The sequence below is a fragment of the Leuciscus leuciscus genome (assembly GCF_965113295.1).
Source record: "Leuciscus leuciscus genome assembly, chromosome: 12".
In the NCBI taxonomy this organism is placed as follows: Eukaryota; Metazoa; Chordata; class Actinopteri; order Cypriniformes; family Leuciscidae; genus Leuciscus; species Leuciscus leuciscus.
The window spans coordinates 42,352,110-42,373,737 of NC_138736.1; the positions used below are offsets into that span (position 1 = coordinate 42,352,110).

Below are 21,628 nucleotides of genomic sequence, written 5' to 3' on the forward strand. Positions count from 1 at the left end.
TAGTCTCCGCCCACTCATATAATCTTCACTCACTCCAATAGTCTCTGCCCACTCATATAGTCTCCGCCCACTCATATAATCTCCACTCACTCAAATAGTCTCCACCCACTCATATAGTCTCCCCCATCCATATAGTCTCCGCCCACTCATATAATCTCCACCTACTCATATAGTCTCCCCCATCCATATAGTCTCCGCCCACTCATATAATCTCTGGCCACTCAAATAGTCTCCGCCCACTCATATAATCTATGCCCACTCAAATAATCTATGGCCATTCATATAGTCTCCGCCCACTCATATAGTCTCCGCCCACTCATATAGTCTCCGCCCACTCATATAGTCTCTCCCACCCATATAGTCTCCGCCCACCCATATAATCTCCGCCTATTCACATAGTCTCCGCCCACTCATGTAGTTTCCCCCACCCACTCATATAATCTCCGCCCACTCATATAGTCTCCCCTACCCATATAGTCTCCGCCCACCCATATAATCTCCGCCTATTCACATAGTCTCCGCCCACTCATATAGTTTCCCCCACCCATATAGTCTCCACCCACCCATATAGTCTCCGCCCACTCATATAATCTCCGCTCACTCAAATAGTTTCCCCCACCCATATAGTCTCCGCCCACTCATATAGTTTCCCCCACCCATATAGTCTCCACCCACCAATATAGTCTCCGCCCACTCATATAATCTCCGCTCACTCAAATAGTCTCCACCCACTCATATAGTCTCCGCCCACTCATATAATCTCCACCCACCCATATAGTCTCCACCCACCCATATAGTCTCCACCCACTCATATAATCTCCGCTCACTCAAATAGTCTCCACCCACGCATATAGTCTCCGCCCACTCATATAATCTCCGCCTATTCACATAGTCTCCGCCCACTCATAGGGGTGTAAGTCATCAACATTTGTACTAGTTAAAAGATATGAAACATCAGTAACTCTTTAGACCTAATCCAGTAAGAAACCACAACCGCAACTGCATAGCAACACCCTGACAACCATTCCAGCATCACAGCAGCGAGTCGAACAGCATTTTCCGCTGAGCACAGAGACACTTCAGGGATTGTGTGTAACGTCACTCGATGTCTTTGATCAGATGTTTGGTGGCGCTTCTGAATCAGAACAGCCTTTCATAATCCGTTATGAGTTTATCGTCACTTCCTCCTCTGACGGGGATCTTACAGGATTAAGAGATTTGTGTGGCAGGAATAGGTTTGGGAATATCAGTCATGCTCTGCTGTGTGATCTATAAACACCAGTGTTAATCATCTGCGTTTGATCTCCTTCCAGCCGGCATCCATTACACTAATAACACAAACAGCAGATCACCACAGATGCTTGAGAAGGAAAACACCTGAAACATCAGACCATCCCAGTCAAGAATCCAGGAACATGAGGATACGCCAGCTTCTAAACATCTTACTGAATCAACACTCGCAGAAGAATCATTTTTCCCAATTCATTTCCCCCCCCATTTTAATTACTTCTGGATTCCATATTAATGACTAAATAAAAATGTTGTAATCGAAAAGCATATTTAATTAAAAACATATACAATTTAAAATCCCCCTGTAGTCAACACATTTTCCCCTTAAAACTCATCTTTTATCACCAAAATGACAATTAAAAGTTTTTTCCTTGATAAAAATGTCTTCATGCCCTAAAATATCTTGAGTGTAACTCGACACCCTTGCCTCATTTAGTATGTGCGGTTCTATGAATATGCAAATGAGCCCGCCTCCACTCACTCAGCTCAGAGATCCACTGGTTGACGATCACACGTTGATCTGATTGGTTACATGGTAGTTTGTGACGTCAGAAACACCAGCAATTTCAAAGCGTGTGTTTGAGACTGTCTTTGGTTCACTGCAGTTTTAAGGAGGAAATACTCAGCAATGCTGTCGACTTATGAATTTACACATGGTTTGTCTTAAAGCATATTAATAACACCACATAGACACATAAACAACATTAAAAGCTGGATTTTCATCCCAGGGGGACTTTAAGGGTTTATTTAAAATAAAAAAAATCAATAGCATGTCTAATGAAGTAAATTCATAAAACATTTAAACTATTAATTAATTCATAAATTGAATTAAGTATAATAAAAATAATTAATTAATTTCTTAATAATTTATACATTTTTATAGTAATAGTGTAACAGTTATGTTTAGTTTCATTGTGTTCTGGTTCAGTTTTTTTTCCTGTTCCGTCATATGTATGTTGATTTAGTTTCCCAGTTAGTCAGTAATGTAGTTCACCTGTTGTTCATTAGTTTCCTCGTTTAAAGCCCGACTTCTGTCTGTTCTTCATATTTATGTCGAGTGTATGTAGTCCTGTGATCTCCTGCGTTTTGATTTTCTTATTAAAGACTTTGAATCATTACTTCCTCATGTGTTTTAGCTAGAAGACACCAGAGACATGATGAGCAGGGCCCTATGAAATGTTTTGCTCTTTCAAAAATGTCCTTTTTCTGGATTTATGACTTAATAGAAATACGTATATTATCAAAAATGTTCCTCCAGAATTTCTCATCACTTCAATGCAGGTTTGATTTGTAATTCTCATTAGATCCACTACAGTTTTAAAGGGGTCATTGAAAGCAAAATTCACTTTTATAAGGTGTTTTTTTTTATACGGTTTGCATATAAATGTGTCTTTGCAATGTGTGGACAATGAAATAAATCCATTCATTTTTTTTTTATCCTCAAAAAGTTTAAACACTTTCAATAATCAAGCAGTTTGGATTTTCTTCATATTGCTCATGCTCCGCCCACAACCACTGACGGACCGTCCCATATTAGCATATTTCCCGTATTAGCATCTTTCCTCCCTCAGCCAGCTGTATACTGTCTGCCAAGGCATCACTTTAGTGTCTTGTGTCGACACACCCCATGGACTTTCATTTAAAGAGCATATCATAATGTGCTTATTCTAATAAAAAATATGCCATTATAAGCCCCAATGAGATTAAATTGGACTGAAAATCTGGGCTTGTTCTTGTGAGATTCACCTGTGAGAAACTTATTGTTGCTAGGGTGTTCTGGGTCGTTGCCAGGGTGTTGCTAAGCAGTTGCTACGGCGCAGCGTCTGTGGGATTTTTTCAGGTGAAAGTGTTTTAATAGAAATAGTAACACTTATTGTCAGAGGTTTAGTGCTAGTGATGCTTGACTTAGTAATCAGCACTAATGAACAGTAAAGTTTCCGCTCACACTATCTTAGTCCTTCTGTTTCTTGAAGTTTTGTTCTGAATCCGAGGTCTTTGTTTGTCGTCATGGAAACTGCCTCCGTTTTAAGCTAAAAAGACACACGGAGCTCAGCACACGCAAAGCACACACAACCGCACACGGCAGCTTCACGCAAACAACGGCGGAAAGACTTTAATTAGTCATAAAATCACGGATTGTAAATTACACTTTCAATTCGCCCGAGTGCGATCAGGTCGCGCACGAAACACACACACACAAACACACCCACACACACCGAACGCCATTCTAGATGTTAATGCAATGTCAGGCTGAAGTGTGTGTGTGTGTGTGTGTGTGGGTGGGAATCGCTGAAAGCTTCGCTGATACATGTATCACACACACACAGATCTGATGCTTGAGGAAGGGTCTCTGTGTGGGCGGGTTTGAGCAGAAACATCTCAGCACACAGAAAACATCCCTCACGCTCTCAGAACATTAGCCTCAGTCCATGTGTTCAACTCACAAACATCATCAACAAACACAGCCATTAAGCGTAATAACCAACCCTGTCATTATCACTCACCCCCAAATCTGAGCTCTTACGCTGTTTCCATGCAGGGTTATTATCGTTAGCCAAACTAAAACTGTTAAAAACATTATAGTCAAATCAAATAAAAACATGAGGTGAAAATGTAAACATTGCCTTGGTTGAAGCACTAAAAATTAATTGGAAAACGGAAAACTTAACTTATCAAACGTAAGTAGTAATATAAAACAATAATAAAAATGACAAAGAACAGCAAAATGGCAAAAAAATTTACGAAAATGAAAACTGAAAAAATACAAATAAAAGTTCATTTGAAATATTAATATAAACTATATAAAATTTAAATAAATAAAATGAATATAGACAATAAATAATACTAAAATAACACTGTTTGCATAGAACGCAAGTTCATAATTTTTGATGGGCATCATAAAAATACCAGTAACTATTGCATTAATTATGGCTTGTAATGCAGGTATTGTACGAACAATTTTAACCACAGTTCTGTCATGACAACTCTCTGAATTCTGAATTCTCTCTTATTCTAGAGCTGCTATAAAGCCAAAACACTTTACTTTAACTTCCTATTATCAATGTAAAGCTGCTTTGGAACAATCTACATTGTTAAAAGCGCTATATAAATGAAGATGACTTGAATGTTTGGCATGGTAATAGATATGACTATATTGATATGTTAGGTCTTGGTGGAATAGATCTACTACACTGCTGCTGCTGTTATTGCTGCTGCTGCTGTTATTGCTGCTGTTAGTTATTGCTGCTGTTACTGTTATTGCTGCTGCTGCTGTTATTGCTGCTGTTACTGTTATTGCTGCTGTTAGTTATTGCTGCTGCTGCTGTTATTGCTGCTGCTGTTAGTTATTGCTGCTGCTGCTGTTAGTTATTGCTGCTGCTGCTGTTATTGCTGCTACTGCTGTTATTGCTGCTGTTACTGTTATTGCTGCTGTTAGTTATTGCTGCTGCTGCTGCTGTTATTTCTGCTACTGCTGTTATTGCTGCTGCTGTTAGTTATTGCTGCTACTGCTGTTATTGCTGCTGCTGTTAGTTATTGCTGCTACTGCTGTTATTGCTGCTGCTGTTAGTTATTGCTGCTGCTGCTGTTATTGCTGCTGTTACTGTTATTATTGCTGCTACTGCTGTTATTGCTGCTGCTTTTATTGCTGCTACTGCTGTTATTGCTGCTGTTAGTTATTGCTGCTGCTGCTGTTATTGCTGCTGTTAGTTATTGCTGCTGCTGTTATTGCTGCTGTTAGTTATTGCTGCTGCTGCTGTTATTGCTGCTGTTAGTTATTGCTGCTGCTGCTGTTATTGCTGCTGCTGCTGTTATTGCTGCTGCTACTGTTATTGCTGCTGCTACTGTTATTGCTGCTGCTGTTATTGCTGCTACTGCTGTTATTGCTGCTGTTACTGTTATTGCTGCTACTGCTGTTATTGCTGCTGCTGCTGTTATTGCTGCTGCTACTGTTATTGCTGCTGCTACTGTTATTGCTGCTGCTGTTATTGCTGCTACTGCTGTTATTGCTGCTGTTACTGTTATTGCTGCTACTGCTGTTATTGCTGCTACTGCTGTTATTGCTGCTGCTACTGTTATTGCTGCTGCTGTTATTGCTGCTACTGCTGTTATTGCTGCTACTGCTGTTATTGCTGCTGCTGTTAGTTATTGCTGCTGCTGCTGTTATTGCTGCTGCTGTTATTGCTGCTGCTGCTGTTATTGCTGCTACTGCTGTTATTGCTGCTGTTAGTTATTGCTGCTGCTGCTGTTATTGCTGCTGCTGTTATTGCTGCTACTGTTATTGCTGCTGCTGTTATTGCTGCTACTGCTGTTATTGCTGCTGTTACTGTTATTGCTGCTACTGCTGTTATTGCTGCTGCTGCTGTTATTGCTGCTGCTGTTATTGCTGCTGCTGCTGTTATTGCTGCTACTGCTGTTATTGCTGTTACTGTTATTATTTCTGCTACTGCTGTTATTGCTGCTGCTGTTATTGCTGCTGTTAGTTATTGCTGCTGCTGCTGATATTGCTGCTGTTACTGTTATTATTGCTGCTATTGCTGTTATTGCTGCTGCTGTTATTGCTGCTACTGCTGTTATTGCTGCTGCTGCTGTTATTGCTGCTGTTACTGTTATTGCTGCTGCTGTTATTGCTGCTGCTACTGCTGTTATTGCTGCTGTTACTGTTATTGCTGCTACTGTTATTGCTGCTGCTACTGCTGTTATTGCTGCTACTGCTGTTATTGCTGCTGCTGTTAGTTATTGCTGCTGCTGCTGTTATTATTTCTGCTACTGCTGTTATTGCTGCTGCTGTTATTGCTGCTACTGCTGTTATTGCTGCTGTTAGTTATTGCTGCTGCTGCTGTTATTGCTGCTGTTAGTTATTTGTGCTGCTGCTGTTATTGCTGATGCTACTGTTATTGCTACTGCTGTTATTGCTGCTACTGCTTTTATTGCTACTGCTGTTATTGCTGCTGCTGTTAGTTATTGCTGCTGCTGCTGTTACTGTTATTATTTCTGCTACTGCTGTTATTGCTGCTGCTGTTATTGCTGCTACTGCTGTTATTGCTGCTGTTAGTTATTACTGCTGTTGCTGTTATTGCTGCTGTTAGTTATTGCTGCTGCTGCTGTTATTGCTGCTGTTACTGTTATTATTGCTGCTACTGCTGTTATTGCTGCTGCTGTTATTGCTGCTACTGCTGTTATTGCTGCTGTTACTGTTATTGCTGCTGCTGCTGCTGTTACTGTTATTGCTGTTACTGTTATTATTGCTGCTACTGCTGTTATTGCTGCTGCTGTTATTGCTGCTGCTGCTGTTATTGCTGCTGCTACTGTTATTGCTGCTACTGCTGTTATTGCTGCTACTGCTGTTATTGCTGCTGCTGCTGTTATTGCTGCTGTTACTGTTATTGCTGTTACTGTTATTATTGCTGCTACTGCTGTTATTGCTGCTACTGCTGTTATTGCTGCTGCTGCTGCTGCTGTTATTGCTGCTGTTACTGTTATTGCTGATACTGCTGTTATTACTGCTGCTGTTATTGCTGCTGCTGTTATTGCTGCTGCTACTGTTATTGCTGCTATTGCTGTTACTGTTATTATTGCTGCTACTGCTGTTATTGCTGCTGCTGTTATTGCTGCTGTTACTGTTATTATTGCTGTTACTGTTATTATTGCTGTTACTGTTGTTATTACTGCTGCTGTTATTGCTGCTACTGCTGTTATTGCTGTTACTGTTATTGCTGCTACTGCTGTTATTGCTGCTGCTGCTGTTATTGCTGCTGTTACTGAAAGTGAAAGTGAAAGTGACACGTGACGGCCAAGTATGGTAACCCATACTTGGAATTTGACCTCTGCATTTAACCCATCCAAGTTAATGCACACACATTAGGAGCAGAGTAGTGAGTAGTTAACACACACACACACTGCAAACGTGGATACACACACCCAGAGCAGCGGGCAGCCTTTGTGTGGCGCCCGGGGAGCGATAAGGGGTTAGGTGCCTTGCTCAAGGGCACCTCAGTCATTTCCCACCGGTTCTGGAATCGAACCAGCAACCTTTGGGTTACCAGTTCAACTCCCTAACCACTAGGCCATGACTGCCCCAAAATAACCTTGGCGTTGCAAACGCCAACTCTCTACTGTTTGAGCTACAGGAAAGCTACTGTTATTGCTGCTGCTACTGTTATTATTGCTGCTGCTGCTGTTATTGCTGTTACTGTTATTGCTGCTGCTGTTACTGTTATTGCTGCTGTTACTGTTATTGCTGCTGCTACTGTTATTATTGCTGCTGCTGCTGTTACTGTTATTGCTGCTACTGCTGTTATTGCTGCTGCTGCTGCTGTTACTGTTATTGCTGCTGCTACTGTTATTATTGCTGCTGCTGCTGTTATTGCTGCTACTGCTGTTATTGCTGCTGCTGCTGCTGCTGCTGTTATTGCTGCTACTGCTGTTATTGCTGCTGCTACTTTTATTGTTGCTGCTACTGCTGTTATTGCTGCTGCTGTTATTGCTGCTATTGCTGCTGCTGTTATTGTTGCTGCTGTTATTGCTGTTGTTATTGCTCCTGCTGTTATTGCTGTTGCTGTTACTGCTGCTGCTGCTGTTATTGCTGTTGCTGTTGTTATTGCTCCTGCTGTTATTGCTGTTGCTGTTATTGCTGCTGCTGTTATTGCTGTTGTTATTGCTCCTGCTGTTATTGCTGTTGCTGTTATTGCTCCTGCTGTTATTGCTGCTACTGCTGTTATTGCTGCTGCTGCTGTTATTGCTGCTGTTACTGTTATTGCTGCTGCTACTGTTATTATTGCTGCTGCTGCTGTTATTGCTGTTACTGTTATTGCTGCTGCTGTTACTGTTATTGCTGCTGTTACTGTTATTGCTGCTGCTACTGTTATTATTGCTGCTGCTGTTATTGCTGTTACTGTTATTGCTGCTACTGCTGTTATTGCTGCTGCTGCTGTTATTGCTGCTACTGCTGTTATTGCTGCTGCTGCTACTGTTATTATTGCTGCTGCTGTTATTGCTGTTACTGTTATTGCTGCTACTGCTGTTATTGCTGCTGTTATTGCTGCTACTGCTGTTATTGCTGCTACTGCTGTTATTGCTGCTGCTACTTTTATTGTTGCTGCTACTGCTGTTATTGCTGCTGCTGTTATTGCTGCTATTGCTGCTGCTGTTATTGTTGCTGCTGTTATTGCTGTTGTTATTGCTCCTGCTGTTATTGCTGTTGCTGTTACTGCTGCTGTTATTGCTGTTGCTGTTGTTATTGCTCCTGCTGTTATTGCTGTTGCTGTTATTGCTGCTGCTGTTATTGCTGCTGTTACTGTTAGTGCTGCTGCTGTTATTGTTGCTGCTGCTGTTATTGCTGCCACTGCTGCTGTTACTGTTACTGCTGCTGTTATTGCTGCTGCTGTTATTGCTGCTGTTACTGTTATTGCTGCTGCTGTTATTGCTGCTGTTACTGCTGCTATTGCTGCTGCTGTTATTGTTGCTGCTGCTGTTATTGCTGTTGCTATTGCTCCTGCTGTTATTGCTGTTGCTGTTATTGCTGCTGCTGTTATTGCTACTGCTGTTACTGTTATTGCTGCTGCTGTTATTGCTGCTATTGCTGCTGCTGTTATTGTTGCGGCTGCTGTTATTGCTGCTGCTGTTATTGCTGCTGCTGTTATTGCTGCTATTGCTGCTGCTGTTATTGTTGCTGCTGCTGTTATTGCTGTTGCTATTGCTCCTGCTGTTATTGCTGCTGCTGTTATTGCTACTGCTGTTACTGTTATTGCTGCTGCTGTTATTGCTACTGCTGTTACTTTTATTGCTGCTGCTGTTATTGCTGCTATTGCTGCTGCTGTTATTGTTGCTGCTGCTGTTATTGCTGCTGCTGCTGTTGTTATTGCTGCTGCTGCTGTTGTTATTGCTGCTGCTACTGTTATTATTGCTGCTGCTGCTGTTATTGCTGTTACTGTTATTGCTGCTGCTGCTGTTATTGCTGCTGCTGCTGTTATTGCTGCTACTGTTATTATTGCTGTTACTGCTGCTGCTGTTATTGCTGTTGCTATTGCTCCTGCTGTTATTGCTGCTGCTGTTATTGCTACTGCTGTTACTGTTATTGCTGCTGCTGTTATTGCTGCTGTTATTGCTGCTGCTGCTGTTATTGCTGCTGCTACTGTTATTATTGCTGCTGCTGCTGTTATTGCTGCTGCTGTTATTGCTGCTGTTACTGTTATTGCTGCTATTGCTGCTGCTGTTATTGTTGCTGCTGCTGTTATTGCTGTTGCTATTGCTCCTGCTGTTATTGCTGTTGCTGTTATTGCTGCTGCTGTTATTGCTACTGCTGTTACTGTTATTGCTGCTGCTGTTATTGCTACTGCTGTTACTGTTATTGCTGCTGCTGTTATTGCTGCTGCTGTTATTGTTGCTGCTGCTGTTATTGCTGCTGCTGTTGTTATTGCTGCTGCTACTGTTATTGTTGCTGCTGCTGTTATTGCTGTTACTGTTATTGCTGCTGCTGCTGTTATTGCTGCTGCTGCTGCTGTTATTGCTGCTACTGTTATTATTGCTGTTACTGCTGCTGCTGTTATTGCTGTTGCTATTGCTCCTGCTGTTATTGCTGTTGCTGTTATTGCTGCTGCTGTTATTGCTACTACTGTTACTGCTGCTGCTGTTATTGCTGCTGCTGTTATTGTTGCTGCTGCTGTTATTGCTGTTGCTATTGCTCCTGCTGTTATTGCTGCTGCTGTTATTGCTACTGCTGTTACTGTTATTGCTGCTGCTGTTATTGTTGCTGCTGTTATTGCTGCTGCTGCTGTTATTGCTGCTACTGTTATTATTGCTGTTACTGCTGCTGCTGTTATTGCTGTTGCTATTGCTCCTGCTGTTATTGCTGTTGCTGTTATTGCTGCTGCTGTTATTGCTACTGCTGTTACTGTTATTGCTGCTGCTGCTGTTATTGCTGCTATTGCTGCTGCTGTTATTGCTGCTGCTACTGTTATTATTGCTGCTGCTGCTGTTATTGCTGTTACTGTTATTGCTGCTGCTGCTGTTATTGCTGCTGTTATTGCTGCTGCTACTGTTATTATTGCTGTTACTGCTGTTATTGCTGCTGCTGCTGTTATTGCTGCTGCTGTTATTGTTATTGCTGCTGCTGCTGTTATTATTGCTGTTACTGCTGTTATTGCTGCTGCTGCTGTTATTGCTGCTGCTGTTATTGTTATTGCTGCTGCTGCTGTTATTGCTGCTACTGCTGTTATTGCTGCTGCTGCTGTTATTGCTGCTGCTGCTGTTATTGCTGCTGCTACTGTTATTATTGCTGTTACTGCTGTTATTGCTGCTGCTGCTGTTATTGCTGCTGCTGTTATTGTTATTGCTGCTGCTGCTGTTATTGCTGCTACTGCTGTTATTGCTGCTACTTTTATTGTTGCTGCTGCTGCTGTTATTGCTGCTATTGCTGCTGCTGTTATTGTTGCTGCTGCTGCTGTTATTGCTGTTGTTATTGCTCCTACTGTTATTGCTGTTGCTGTTACTGCTGCTGCTGTTATTGCTGTTGCTTTTGTTATTGCTCCTGCTGTTATTGCTGTTGCTGTTATTGCTCCTGCTGTTATTGCTGTTGCTGCTACTGCTGCTGCTGTTATTGCTGCTACTGCTGCTGTTATTGCTGCTACTGCTGTTATTGCTGCTGCTGTTATTGGTAAGTACAGGACTTGCTTCTGCCAATTCACACACAACACGCAGCTGTGAGTAAGACATGCTGCTGCTGTACAATATAACGTGCATGAATTACCTGTAGCAGATCTATATAGGTGGAGCTGGGGAAGGTGGAGGGTTTCTGAAAGCGCTGCACTGCTAAGGCAAATACTGACCAGTATTTGAAGGTTGAGCATTAAGCTCATTGGATACTGATACAGCAGGAACCAATTAGCTGTGCACTATAGAGAATGATGTGTTTGCAAGCAAATTGAGTTAAGGACCTATTAGCCTGTGTCATATATAGAGTCACATGACAGAATTTTGTATTTATAATGCATTATAGCACATATTATTTCAATGTTACACCTTTAGAAAGTATAATGAATTAAAACACATGACAAACAACCAATGTAACAAGGAATCTGCAGATATTGTAAAGCGTTTTTATTATATATTACAATGCATATTAACGAATTATTTATGAAGAGAAATAATGCATTAACGAATAGCTTTATAATGCATAAGACAAAGGTTTCAAATAAAGTGTTTCCAATTCTGAAGTCTTCTGAAGTCATACGATGATGCTTTGTGTGACATTTATGCAGTTGTCAGATGCTTTTATCCAAAGTGTCTTGCATTGCTTTCAGTCTGTATAATGTATTATCATGCATTCCCTGGATATCAAACCCACCCACAAAATATAAGCGGTTACTTAATTTCACACAAAGCATCAGAAGTATATGAGTTATATGGATTGTTGTTATGTCGCTGTTTGTCCTTGTTGGCGCTAGTCATGATGCTGAAATATGAGAACAGAATGTGTATTTCTGGTGAACCCTTTCAGCCGACGGTTGATCTCCAGCCAGTAAAGATCATATATGAATAATGTATCAGACATCTGTGTGGATCTCTGCTGGAGGAGATCACATCACATCCATCTCTGCAGAATCAACCAAAACCTAAATATAGACATTCTGGATTAAAATGGTTTCATTACCTGTATTTCACATCTGGCTTTACTGTACATGTGCCAGTGACTCCACCGGCTGTGAAATGATCAGACACTGGTTTTAAATACCCGAAGAAGCCATTTATAAACTACCACAGCATGCAGCACTGTAGGAATTCAGTTTAATGCATTACATTAGATATACTTTGCAGTCATTTTAATTATTTGCATTATGCAGTATATGCACAATAGGAATTTAGTTTAATACACTATAAATTTTGCCGTACGTTTAATTCTTTGCATTATATTTTTGCATTATACAGTATATTATATATTTTGTTACATTACAAGAATTCAATTTAATGCAGGGTATACTTTGCAGTAAATTTTATTATTTGTAATATTTATTATACATTTTAATATTTTTTTGCACTATAAAAAAATCAATTTAACGCATGATTTACTTTACAGTGAATTTCATTGTTTGCACTATATTTTTGCATAATAATAATTTGATTTATTGCATTATATACTGTGCAGTGAATTTAATTATTTGCATATATATTTTACATATTTTTTTGCACTATAAGAATTCAATTAAACACATTATAGATATACTTTGCACTAAATGTAATTCTTTGTATTGTTTTTTTGCATTAAAAGAATTCAACTTAATGCATTAAATACTTTGCACTAAATGTCATTATTTGCGTCATATATATATGAATTATATTTTGTGCACAATAAGAATTACATTTAATGCATTGTATATTCTGCATTAAATTCATTATAGAAACATGGCATAAAAAGGCTGTGAAATTAAGTCTGATATGATCGATCTGATGATGCGGTCACTGATGTCTCTGTGCACCTGCACTACACACACACTGAGCAGCTCAGCTCCGACATCACACACACATGAATCAATGAGCCGAGCAGCTGCAGTCACTCTATACCGGCCTGAGATCAAAGATAAACCATAATCTGAATTTCATATAGCAATAAAAAAATGATGCGATTTAAACACTAAATCCAAGCCACTGTTTTCTCCTCTGAATTTCTTTCTCATCTTGTTTGCATGAAGTTCAGCGTCTCTCAACTTTCTGATGTTCTCAACAGTCAATCCCACAATCCCTCACAGGAGACTGACGCTTACAGAGAACGAGTGAACAACAGCTTCCAATTATTCCTCAGATCATGTGTTTTTGAGTCCAGAGTTTGCTTCACTTTAACAGGTGATGCAACATTTTCACCTGCTGCACCAGATGACCAGAACATCACAGACCCGAACACCCTAGCAACAGCAGAGCAGCGACCTGGCAACCAATCACAATCATGCCAGTGAGTTTCTGCACTGCACACATCACTCACAATACCTGCATATGAAGAGCTATTTACGTTAAAGTGCCCCCAATATGCTTTATCGAATATTTCATGTAGTGTAATAGAGCTTTTTGTGAATGTTAAAAGTCTGAAAAGTTTTAAAGATCAAAGTGCACGACAAATAAAGGTCAAAAGAATCGATTCTGAAGTTCTGAAACAAGTCGTCAGTAATTCAGTCTCACTTCCTGTTGAACCTGCGTAGGTTTGTAGCTAATTTGCATAATGCCCGCCTGTGGTCTCGATTGGCTGAGCAGCGTCTCTTAGCTCCGCCCTCAAACACTGTAGTGTATCTGAGACTGGAGGAGTTTGGTTCGTGTTGTTCATGTGGAGAAGACGCTGTTTTATGAGATTGATAGGGTAAAACCCAAGCCATCGTCACTGTTCGTATCACTGTGATCAAGAGCTGAGATTCAGATATGATAATGAGCGTGTGGTGTCTGACCAATCAGAGCAGAGCAGCTCTCAGAGAGGCGGGGCTTAGAGAGACTGAATCTTCGATCGAAGCGTTTCAGACACTGAGAGGAAAGAGCTGATGCTGCAGTGGAGATTATGAGGAAATTAGTGTTTTTGACCTTGAATGCATGTAAAACTATTGTAGTAGACGGCAAAACAACATTACAATATTTAAAATAGCATACAATAGCACTTTAAATATGTGCGCAAGAAAACACATTCTTCAATATTTAAGCCCAATGCGGAAAATGTCAAAACAAACAAAACGTTAAACATAATTTACTTTGATATACTTAATTTTCAAGGACAAATTAGTATTAGTTTCAAGAGTTTAAACGTCCCTGCAGTGACTTACCGAAGAAGAGAGACAGGAGGCGTCAGGCCTCAGCGCTTCTGTCTGTCTCTCTCTCAGTCTGTCTGTCTCTCCAGTCCAGCAACTTGCATTGAAAATCAGTCAAACTATCCCTCCCTCATCTGTCATTATTACTGTCCTCAGATCAGTTCAGTCTCGCGGGACAATCACTGTCTAATTCTCTCAGACATGAAGGGTCCTCACAGGAGCCAGTGATGCAGGGAAGTTTGCAGCTTCTGTGGACATGTGCAGTGATCTTCATCATCATCATCATCATCTTCATCACTGGCTTATTGAAAAGGCATTTCGTTCCCTCATGAATATGAACATCATGAATATGTCATGCATAATTCGCGCAACTGGAGCTCCGCGTCCTTCAGCGGGTGTTCCTGCGTCTTCAGTCCGGCTTGCGGTGCTCTCTCCTCGGCCTGCGCTCGCTCGAGTCTCCGCCGTTTCCAGGGTAACGCGTTTCTCATCGTTCGCTCCGCGGCGGGTTCGCAATCATGTCGCCGATGGTGTTGATGCTCTTCATCCCGTTACTCCCGCACCATCGTCTTCATCGAAAATAAATGTGATATATTCAGCGCGACGGGTTTAGACGCGCAGCGCGCGAGTCAGGAATGATCCTGCGTGGGCGGACCGCGCGCGCATCATCCTCCTCATCTTCATCTTCATCTCCATCTCACACTCACACTGGCAAAAGAAATCATGCAGCCCTACACAGCGAGTCTGACAGACTGAAGCAGAGATCTGCTACTACCCCTACACAACATGCGCGCGTGCGCGCGCACACACACACACACACACACACACACACACACACACACACACACACTGCGCACTGTTAAAATCTGAACGTCATTAACACACAACCTTGATTAAGTAACATTACACATCAGAAACTTCGGGCGCGTAACCGTCCGTCAGGCGCTCTTCACACACATCGACCCGAGATCGATTGATCTTTATTAATTGAGCAGGTAAAATAAACTCAATAACATGTCAGATTAACTCATATTAAACATTAGAAACTTAAACAATTGACATGTTCTTAGTCTGTATATTATCTGTCTACGCTCTTCATATAGACAAACCCGAGGTCGATTGATCTTTAAATTGATCAGGTAAAATAAACTCTGTGTCAGAAGATGTATTAGTGATATCAATTAACTACACTAGATTCACTTAAATTCACATTCGCTGTTCTAATACATTCAGTGACTAACACACTTAAAGTCACCATGAAATCGTTACTCCTAAAGCCTAAAATGTGAAATGATCAATGCTGTCAGACCCATTCTGTAAATGCTTCAAATCAGAATAATTTCTCTTTATGTATTTTTTTTTTTTTTTATAAAAAAAAATGTATCCATGAAAGGACCATCAATATTGTGAATAACACACACTCGCACTAGAAACGAGCTGAACGCGGGTCACACACACCCACTCAGAGCGCCGCGCTCACAATGGTTCAGTCCGGAACGAACCAACCGGCTCACCGTGGGGGAGCTGGCTAGTGGCACAACGACTTACAGTTTCCATGACAACACAAGCCTTCAATCTGTGGATGGCCGTCCTCCATATTAAATAAGAACGAGTATAAAGCAAAAGGAAAAATAAAGAGAGAGAGAGTGAAAGATGGTCGGCCAAAGTGCTTTTGCTCCCCCGAGCCATCGGTTAACACACAGTTACAGCAATCTGTAATTATTGTCATGGTTACCAGCAGAATAGCTGTGTGTGTGTCTGTGTGTGTGTGTGATTCAGCTCCTAAAATACAATCACATGTATCATTGTTCATCACAGGCAGCATTCATAATCATATACTGTAAGACTGTGTGTGTGTGTGTGTGTGAGAGAGAGATTTCTGCATATGTTTATGTGTAAATATGTGTGTTTAGGTATGAATATAAATGCAGTCGACTAAGGAATATGTAAATGCGGCACCAAGAACTCCTGCTGTGGACGAACAGGCTTGTTTTCACACATAAAACATGTATATTTCTGTACGTTTGGATACACACTGAAAGCATATATATATATATATACCCCATAATATACAGTACAAACGACTTGAAGTGCAAATGTTTACGAATCCTTTAACATTCATATAATAATGAATAAATAATAATAAAAATAATAATAAATTCAGACTCTTGCGATGGATAGTATCTGAAGGGCCTGTCGTTCACATCAAGAACAATAACTATAATCATAAAGACATGCTATTCTTGTAAAATATTATGTGAAACAATAACTATAACGTTTTAATAATTGCTCTAACTCTGAGAGAATAGGTAAGTTCACAGCGCACTCATAAGTATAACGACACTGAGGAACGACATCGCTGGAATCACTTTCAGAATGTTTTTTTTTCCAGCTGATGAACAAAAATTAATACAATAAAGCATCTCTCCAGTGTGCTGATGATTTACTTGTGTCCGAACAGAAGAAACGCCTGGAAGAAGGTGGAGCCTCAGAGCCACACCCACCTATTACATCATCGTCACTGACCAATGGGAGTTCAGAGGTGTTTACCAGCCTGAGCGAACTGTTCATACTCCTGAAACCAGCTACGCTTTGGCCACACCAGTTCCTTCTGTGACTTCGCTTAATAAACACAACAATATCGTCCATTAGTGTAGACGCTAATATAGTTATCATTCTGGGTGTGAACGGAATGTGGGTGTGTGAGTGTGTGTGTGTGATTGTGTATGTTTGTGTGTGAGTGTATATAAGTGTGTGTGTGTGTGTGTGTGTGTGTGTGTGTGTGTGTGTGTGTGTGTGTGTGAGTATGTGTGTTTGTGTGTGTGTGTGTGTGTGTGATTGTGTGTGTGTGTGTGAGTATATAAGTGTGTGTGTGTGTGTGTGTGTGTGTGTGTGTGTGTGTGTGTGTGTGTGAGTATGTGTGTTTGTGTGTGTGTGTGTGTGTGTGTGTGTGTGTGTGTGTGTGTGTGTATATAAGTGTGTGTGTGTTTGTGTGTGTGTGTGTGAGTGAGTGTGTGTGTGTGATTGAGTGTGTTTGTGTGTGTGTATATAAGTGTGTGTGTGTTTGTGTGTGTGTGTGTGTGTACCTGTCTCAGGATGGGGTCTGCTATCTGCAGGTACGCTGACGGTCCTGCGCAGCAGTTTGTGTCGGTGAGAGACGTGACGGTGATCATTCATCAGCAATGGATGAACCTGACAACACAAACAGAAAAACACATCTGATGAGATCATACAACATCTCATCTACTGTATATATATATATGATTAGTATCAGACAATTAATTGTAATGCCTAGAGCACAGGTCACTTTTAGGCGTGAGCTACGCTCACTCTCACCCTCCTGCCTGCCCTATACCCATCCACACTTCCTCGCCCTAATTAGCTCTCAACACTAGATACTAACAGTGCAACCAATACTATTTCTCCACTCTAACATCTTGTTTAGACAACTTTTGCCCCTCTGCGCCCTGGTTATCTGGTTAGCCATGTCACCCTGTAGCCCAAGACTGGTTGCCCACTGAAGCTAAGCAGGGTTGAGCCTGGTTAGTACCTGGATGGGAGACCTCCTGAGGAAACCAGGTTGCTGCTGGAAGAGGTGTTAGTGAGGCCAGCAGGGGGCGCTCACCCTGTGGTCTGTGTGGGTCCTAATGCCCCAGTGTAGTGACGGGGACACTATACTGTCAAAGAGCACCGTCCTTCGGATGAGACGTTAAACCGAGGTCCTGACTCTCTGTGGTCATTAAAAATCCCAGGATGTCCTTTGGAAAAAGAGTAGGGGTGTAACCCCGGCATCCTGGCCAAATTTGCCCCTTGGCCTCTGTCCATCATGGCCTCCTAATCATCCCCATATACTGATTGGCTTCATCACTTCATCACTATCTCCTCTCCACCAGTAAGCTGGTGTGTGGTGGGCGTTCTGGCGCAGTATGGCTGCCGTCGCATCATCAGGTGGATGCTGCACATTGGTGGTGGTTGAGGAGATTCCCCTTTCCATGTAAAGCGCTTTGAGTACCCAGAAAAGCGCTATATAAATGTAACGAATTATTATTATCTGATGTTCTCTTTAAACATCGTTCTAAACTCAGGGCTACATAGAGGAAGTGGTGCAAATCGAAAGATCTCGCTGCCGTTGGTCTGTATAAATCCCTCCTCTCTTCCTTCCCTGCTAATGTCTCTACTGCTAAAATTACTTACTATCACAAAAAAACCCAAAAAAATATCCTGACTCTCACAAGCATTTAAAAACCTTCTCCTCTCTTCTTAACCCTCCTCCTCCTCCTTCTGCTTCATCAACACTAACAGCTGATGATTTTGCCACATTCATCATAAATAAAACCACCACCATCAGCGGCCAATTCTCCACACCACAAACTGACACACACATCTTAAAGGGTAACTAAACCATAAAACAACTTTTTTTAGTTAATGATCTGTAAGACTGGGGCTTTATTAGTGCTGTTCATTGATTCAAGTAATTTTTTTGACATTTGGGTATAAAGTGTTTTAATTCTACAATATATGGTGTAAAAACTGAGTGCTGCCCTCTTCAGGTTGAATGGTGGCTACTGCAGTTGAATCTTCCTATTAGAAGTTGTGGTGCCCTGTGACGCAAGAGGGTACCAGCTAACCACGCCCTTGCCTACAGAGAGACGCGTCTCAGATTCTCTTCTCCTTCTACATGACATCACTAGGATCTGTCATTCAGAAACATGGTTTATCCCATCACTGTTATCATCTAGCTACTGGAGTGCCTCAGGGCTCAGTGCTGGGACCGCTTCTCTTCTACATCTACATGACATCACTAGTGTCTGTCATTCAGAAACATGGTTTATCCCATCACTGTTATCATCTAGCTACTGGAGTGCCTCAGGGCTCAGTGCTGGGACCGCTTCTCTTCTCCTTCTACATGACATCACTAGGATCTGTCATTCAGAAACATGGTTTATCCCATCACTGTTATCATCTAGCTACTGGAGTGCCTCAGGGCTCAGTGCTGGGACCGCTTCTCTTCTCCTTCTACATGACATCACTAGGATCTGTCATTCAGAAACATGGTTTATCCCATCACTGTTATCATCTAGCTACTGGAGTGCCTCAGGGCTCAGTGCTGGGAACGCTTCTCTTCTCCATCTACATGCCATCACTAGTGTCTGTCATTCAGAAACATGGCTTTTCCCATCACTGCTATGCTGACGACACACAACTCTACCTCTCATTCCAACCAGAGGATCCGACAGGAGCTGCTCGCATCTCGACATTTCTTGCTGGACGAAGGACCACCATCTTCAGCTCAACCTTGTGAAGACAGAACTGCTTCTGTTCTCGGCCAACCTAACACTACACCACAACTTCTCCATTCAGCTAGGCTCATCATCCATAACTCCATCCAGGAAAGCCAGGAACCTTGGAGTTGTGATTGATGATCAATTGAACCTCACAGAACACATTGCTAGAACTGCCCGGTTCTGCAGATTTGCCTTATACAACTTTAGTAGGATCAGGCCCTTCCTATCAGAGCTACACATCCAAGCTCTTGTTCTCTCCAGACTGGACTCTTGTAATGCTCTCTCCTTCCAGCATCACTGTCAAACCTCTGCAACTGATCCAGATGCTGCAGCAAGAGTGTGTTTATTGAGCCGAAGAGACACACGTCACTCCTCTTTCCATAAACCTGCACTTCAGAAACCTGCACCCATGTGTCTACTTGTGTTCTGCAAGTGAACGGTGTTTTGTGGTGCATCATCTCAAAGAGAAACAGAATCACTTTCACGGACCTTCACCTGAACTGAGGAATGACCTGCTGAACTCAACCTGAGCTGCTGAGTCCAAAGCCATATTCAAGAAACGACTGAAGATGCACTTTCTCATCAACACTTGACCCATTAATACTGACACTTACTATTCAATATATCTATTTAAAAACAAACCTTGTTAAGTGTACTGTACTACACTAACTGAGATCACAGCACTTGCATATTGGTGCCCTTTTGTTGGTTTGATTGTTTCTATTGCTAAGTCACTTTGGAAAAAAGCATCTGCTAAATGATTAAATATAAATGTAAATATAATGCTTCTATATAAAAATTAAATATTTATATGATTAGTTTGCAGGTGCACTAGAGTTTAAAAAGCAGCTTTTTCAACACTGATGCTGATGATCCAAGAAAGTCAAAGTGTCATCAAAGGCCTGCAGCTCCCTCTAGTGTTCACAGCTGTGAGTGTGAGTGTGTGTGTGTGTGTCTGTTCACCTCCTCTTGATCCAGCAGGTAGAACTGGTCTCCATCTCTGACGCGGAGCTGGCGGCTCCAACCGGGGGAGTCGTGTGTGTGGCCATTCAGAGGAGTGTGAGGCCGAGAACATGGAGACACACACCTTCCATCTGAACACACACACACAATATAAGTGCACATGATACAAATGAATCAGACCTGAATACTTACTTTTACTTTACACAATATTTATTCAAAATAAAACAAATCATAAATGGCACATTACTGTCAGATTTATTGGCATGGCAGATACAGGCCACTTTCCATCAATACAGTACAAATTGAGCAAAACTTTTTTGTCGCAAAGTATCACCTTCAGCAGGTCAAACTAAATAATATGTGTTGTTTTATTTTACATAATTTTATAAATTATTTTATGATTTTATGATTTAATTACAATTATTTATTAATAATTATTTTAAATGACATCTGCCATTTTTGCAATACTGTAAGCTACATTTATGTCTAAACACAGTATATGGTTTGTGTAAGATTATTTTATAGCAATAAACAGAAATACACAAACATTTTACAGCAATATATTTTTTTAATATATCAATTAAAATATATATATTTATAATAAACTCCAGAATGCAGTTTTAGGGAATAACTAGTTAGTTTATAGCTGATTAACAGTATTAATAATGCTGTTTTACTCAAAGATGAAGCAGGTGGGACACATTTTTACTACAGTTAATAAATTCAATAGATGAAATGATGACGTATGATTTTAAAAGTAGCGAGGTCACGACCTCTAGGCCAACATGAGTCACATGACTCGAACACTTCAAGTGCACTATATATAGAAAGCACATATCTGGATGAATATGAGGACGGGATCATAAAGAGCACAGTAACGCTCAATGCTCCATATATGGAAACACACACAAGACAAATTTAAAACTCATTTTGACACTTGCTTTTGTGTCCCGATCGCCCCCACAGCGAGAGCGAGAGAGAGGGAGAGCGAGAGAGAGCAAGAGAGAGAGAGAGAGAGAGAGGGAGGAAGATGGGTTACAGCCCAAGAGATGTCACTTCCGTGACGCCCACTCTCTCTCTCTCTCGCTCGCACACCCCCAGCTTGTTACCATGACGACCACGGCCGAGCGGGCTAAAAAACGACTTAAAGTGACCGATATAGCGTGAGAGAGAGGGATTATGAAAGAGAGGAAAAGGAAAGGCAGAGAGGTGGGTGTCAGATGGAAGTGTTTGAGTACAGCATGAAAACGGGATGAGAGGAGAGAACTATTCTGGAAGAGGGAGCCAACTCTGCGTTGCCGTGGCAACCGTGATGGA

General features: G+C 41.4%; 1 protein-coding gene across 4 annotated transcripts in view; it reads right to left on the bottom strand.

Annotated features, from left to right (window-relative positions):
* Positions 1-21,628, bottom strand: part of syngap1a (synaptic Ras GTPase activating protein 1a) — a 78,388-nt gene that overhangs the window by 50,385 nt on the left and 6,375 nt on the right. For 3 of the 4 annotated variants that reach the window (XM_082186440.1, XM_082186441.1, XM_082186439.1), the window contains exons 2-3: positions 20,312-20,442; positions 17,150-17,255 (exon numbers count right to left, since the gene is read on the bottom strand). In XM_082186440.1, the coding sequence (XP_082042566.1) occupies positions 17,150-17,255; positions 20,312-20,442 (237 nt within the window). Of the gene's footprint in view, positions 1-14,081; positions 14,830-17,149; positions 17,256-20,311; positions 20,443-21,628 lie in introns of those variants that run through there. The other variant, XM_082186442.1, reaches the window with a different exon arrangement.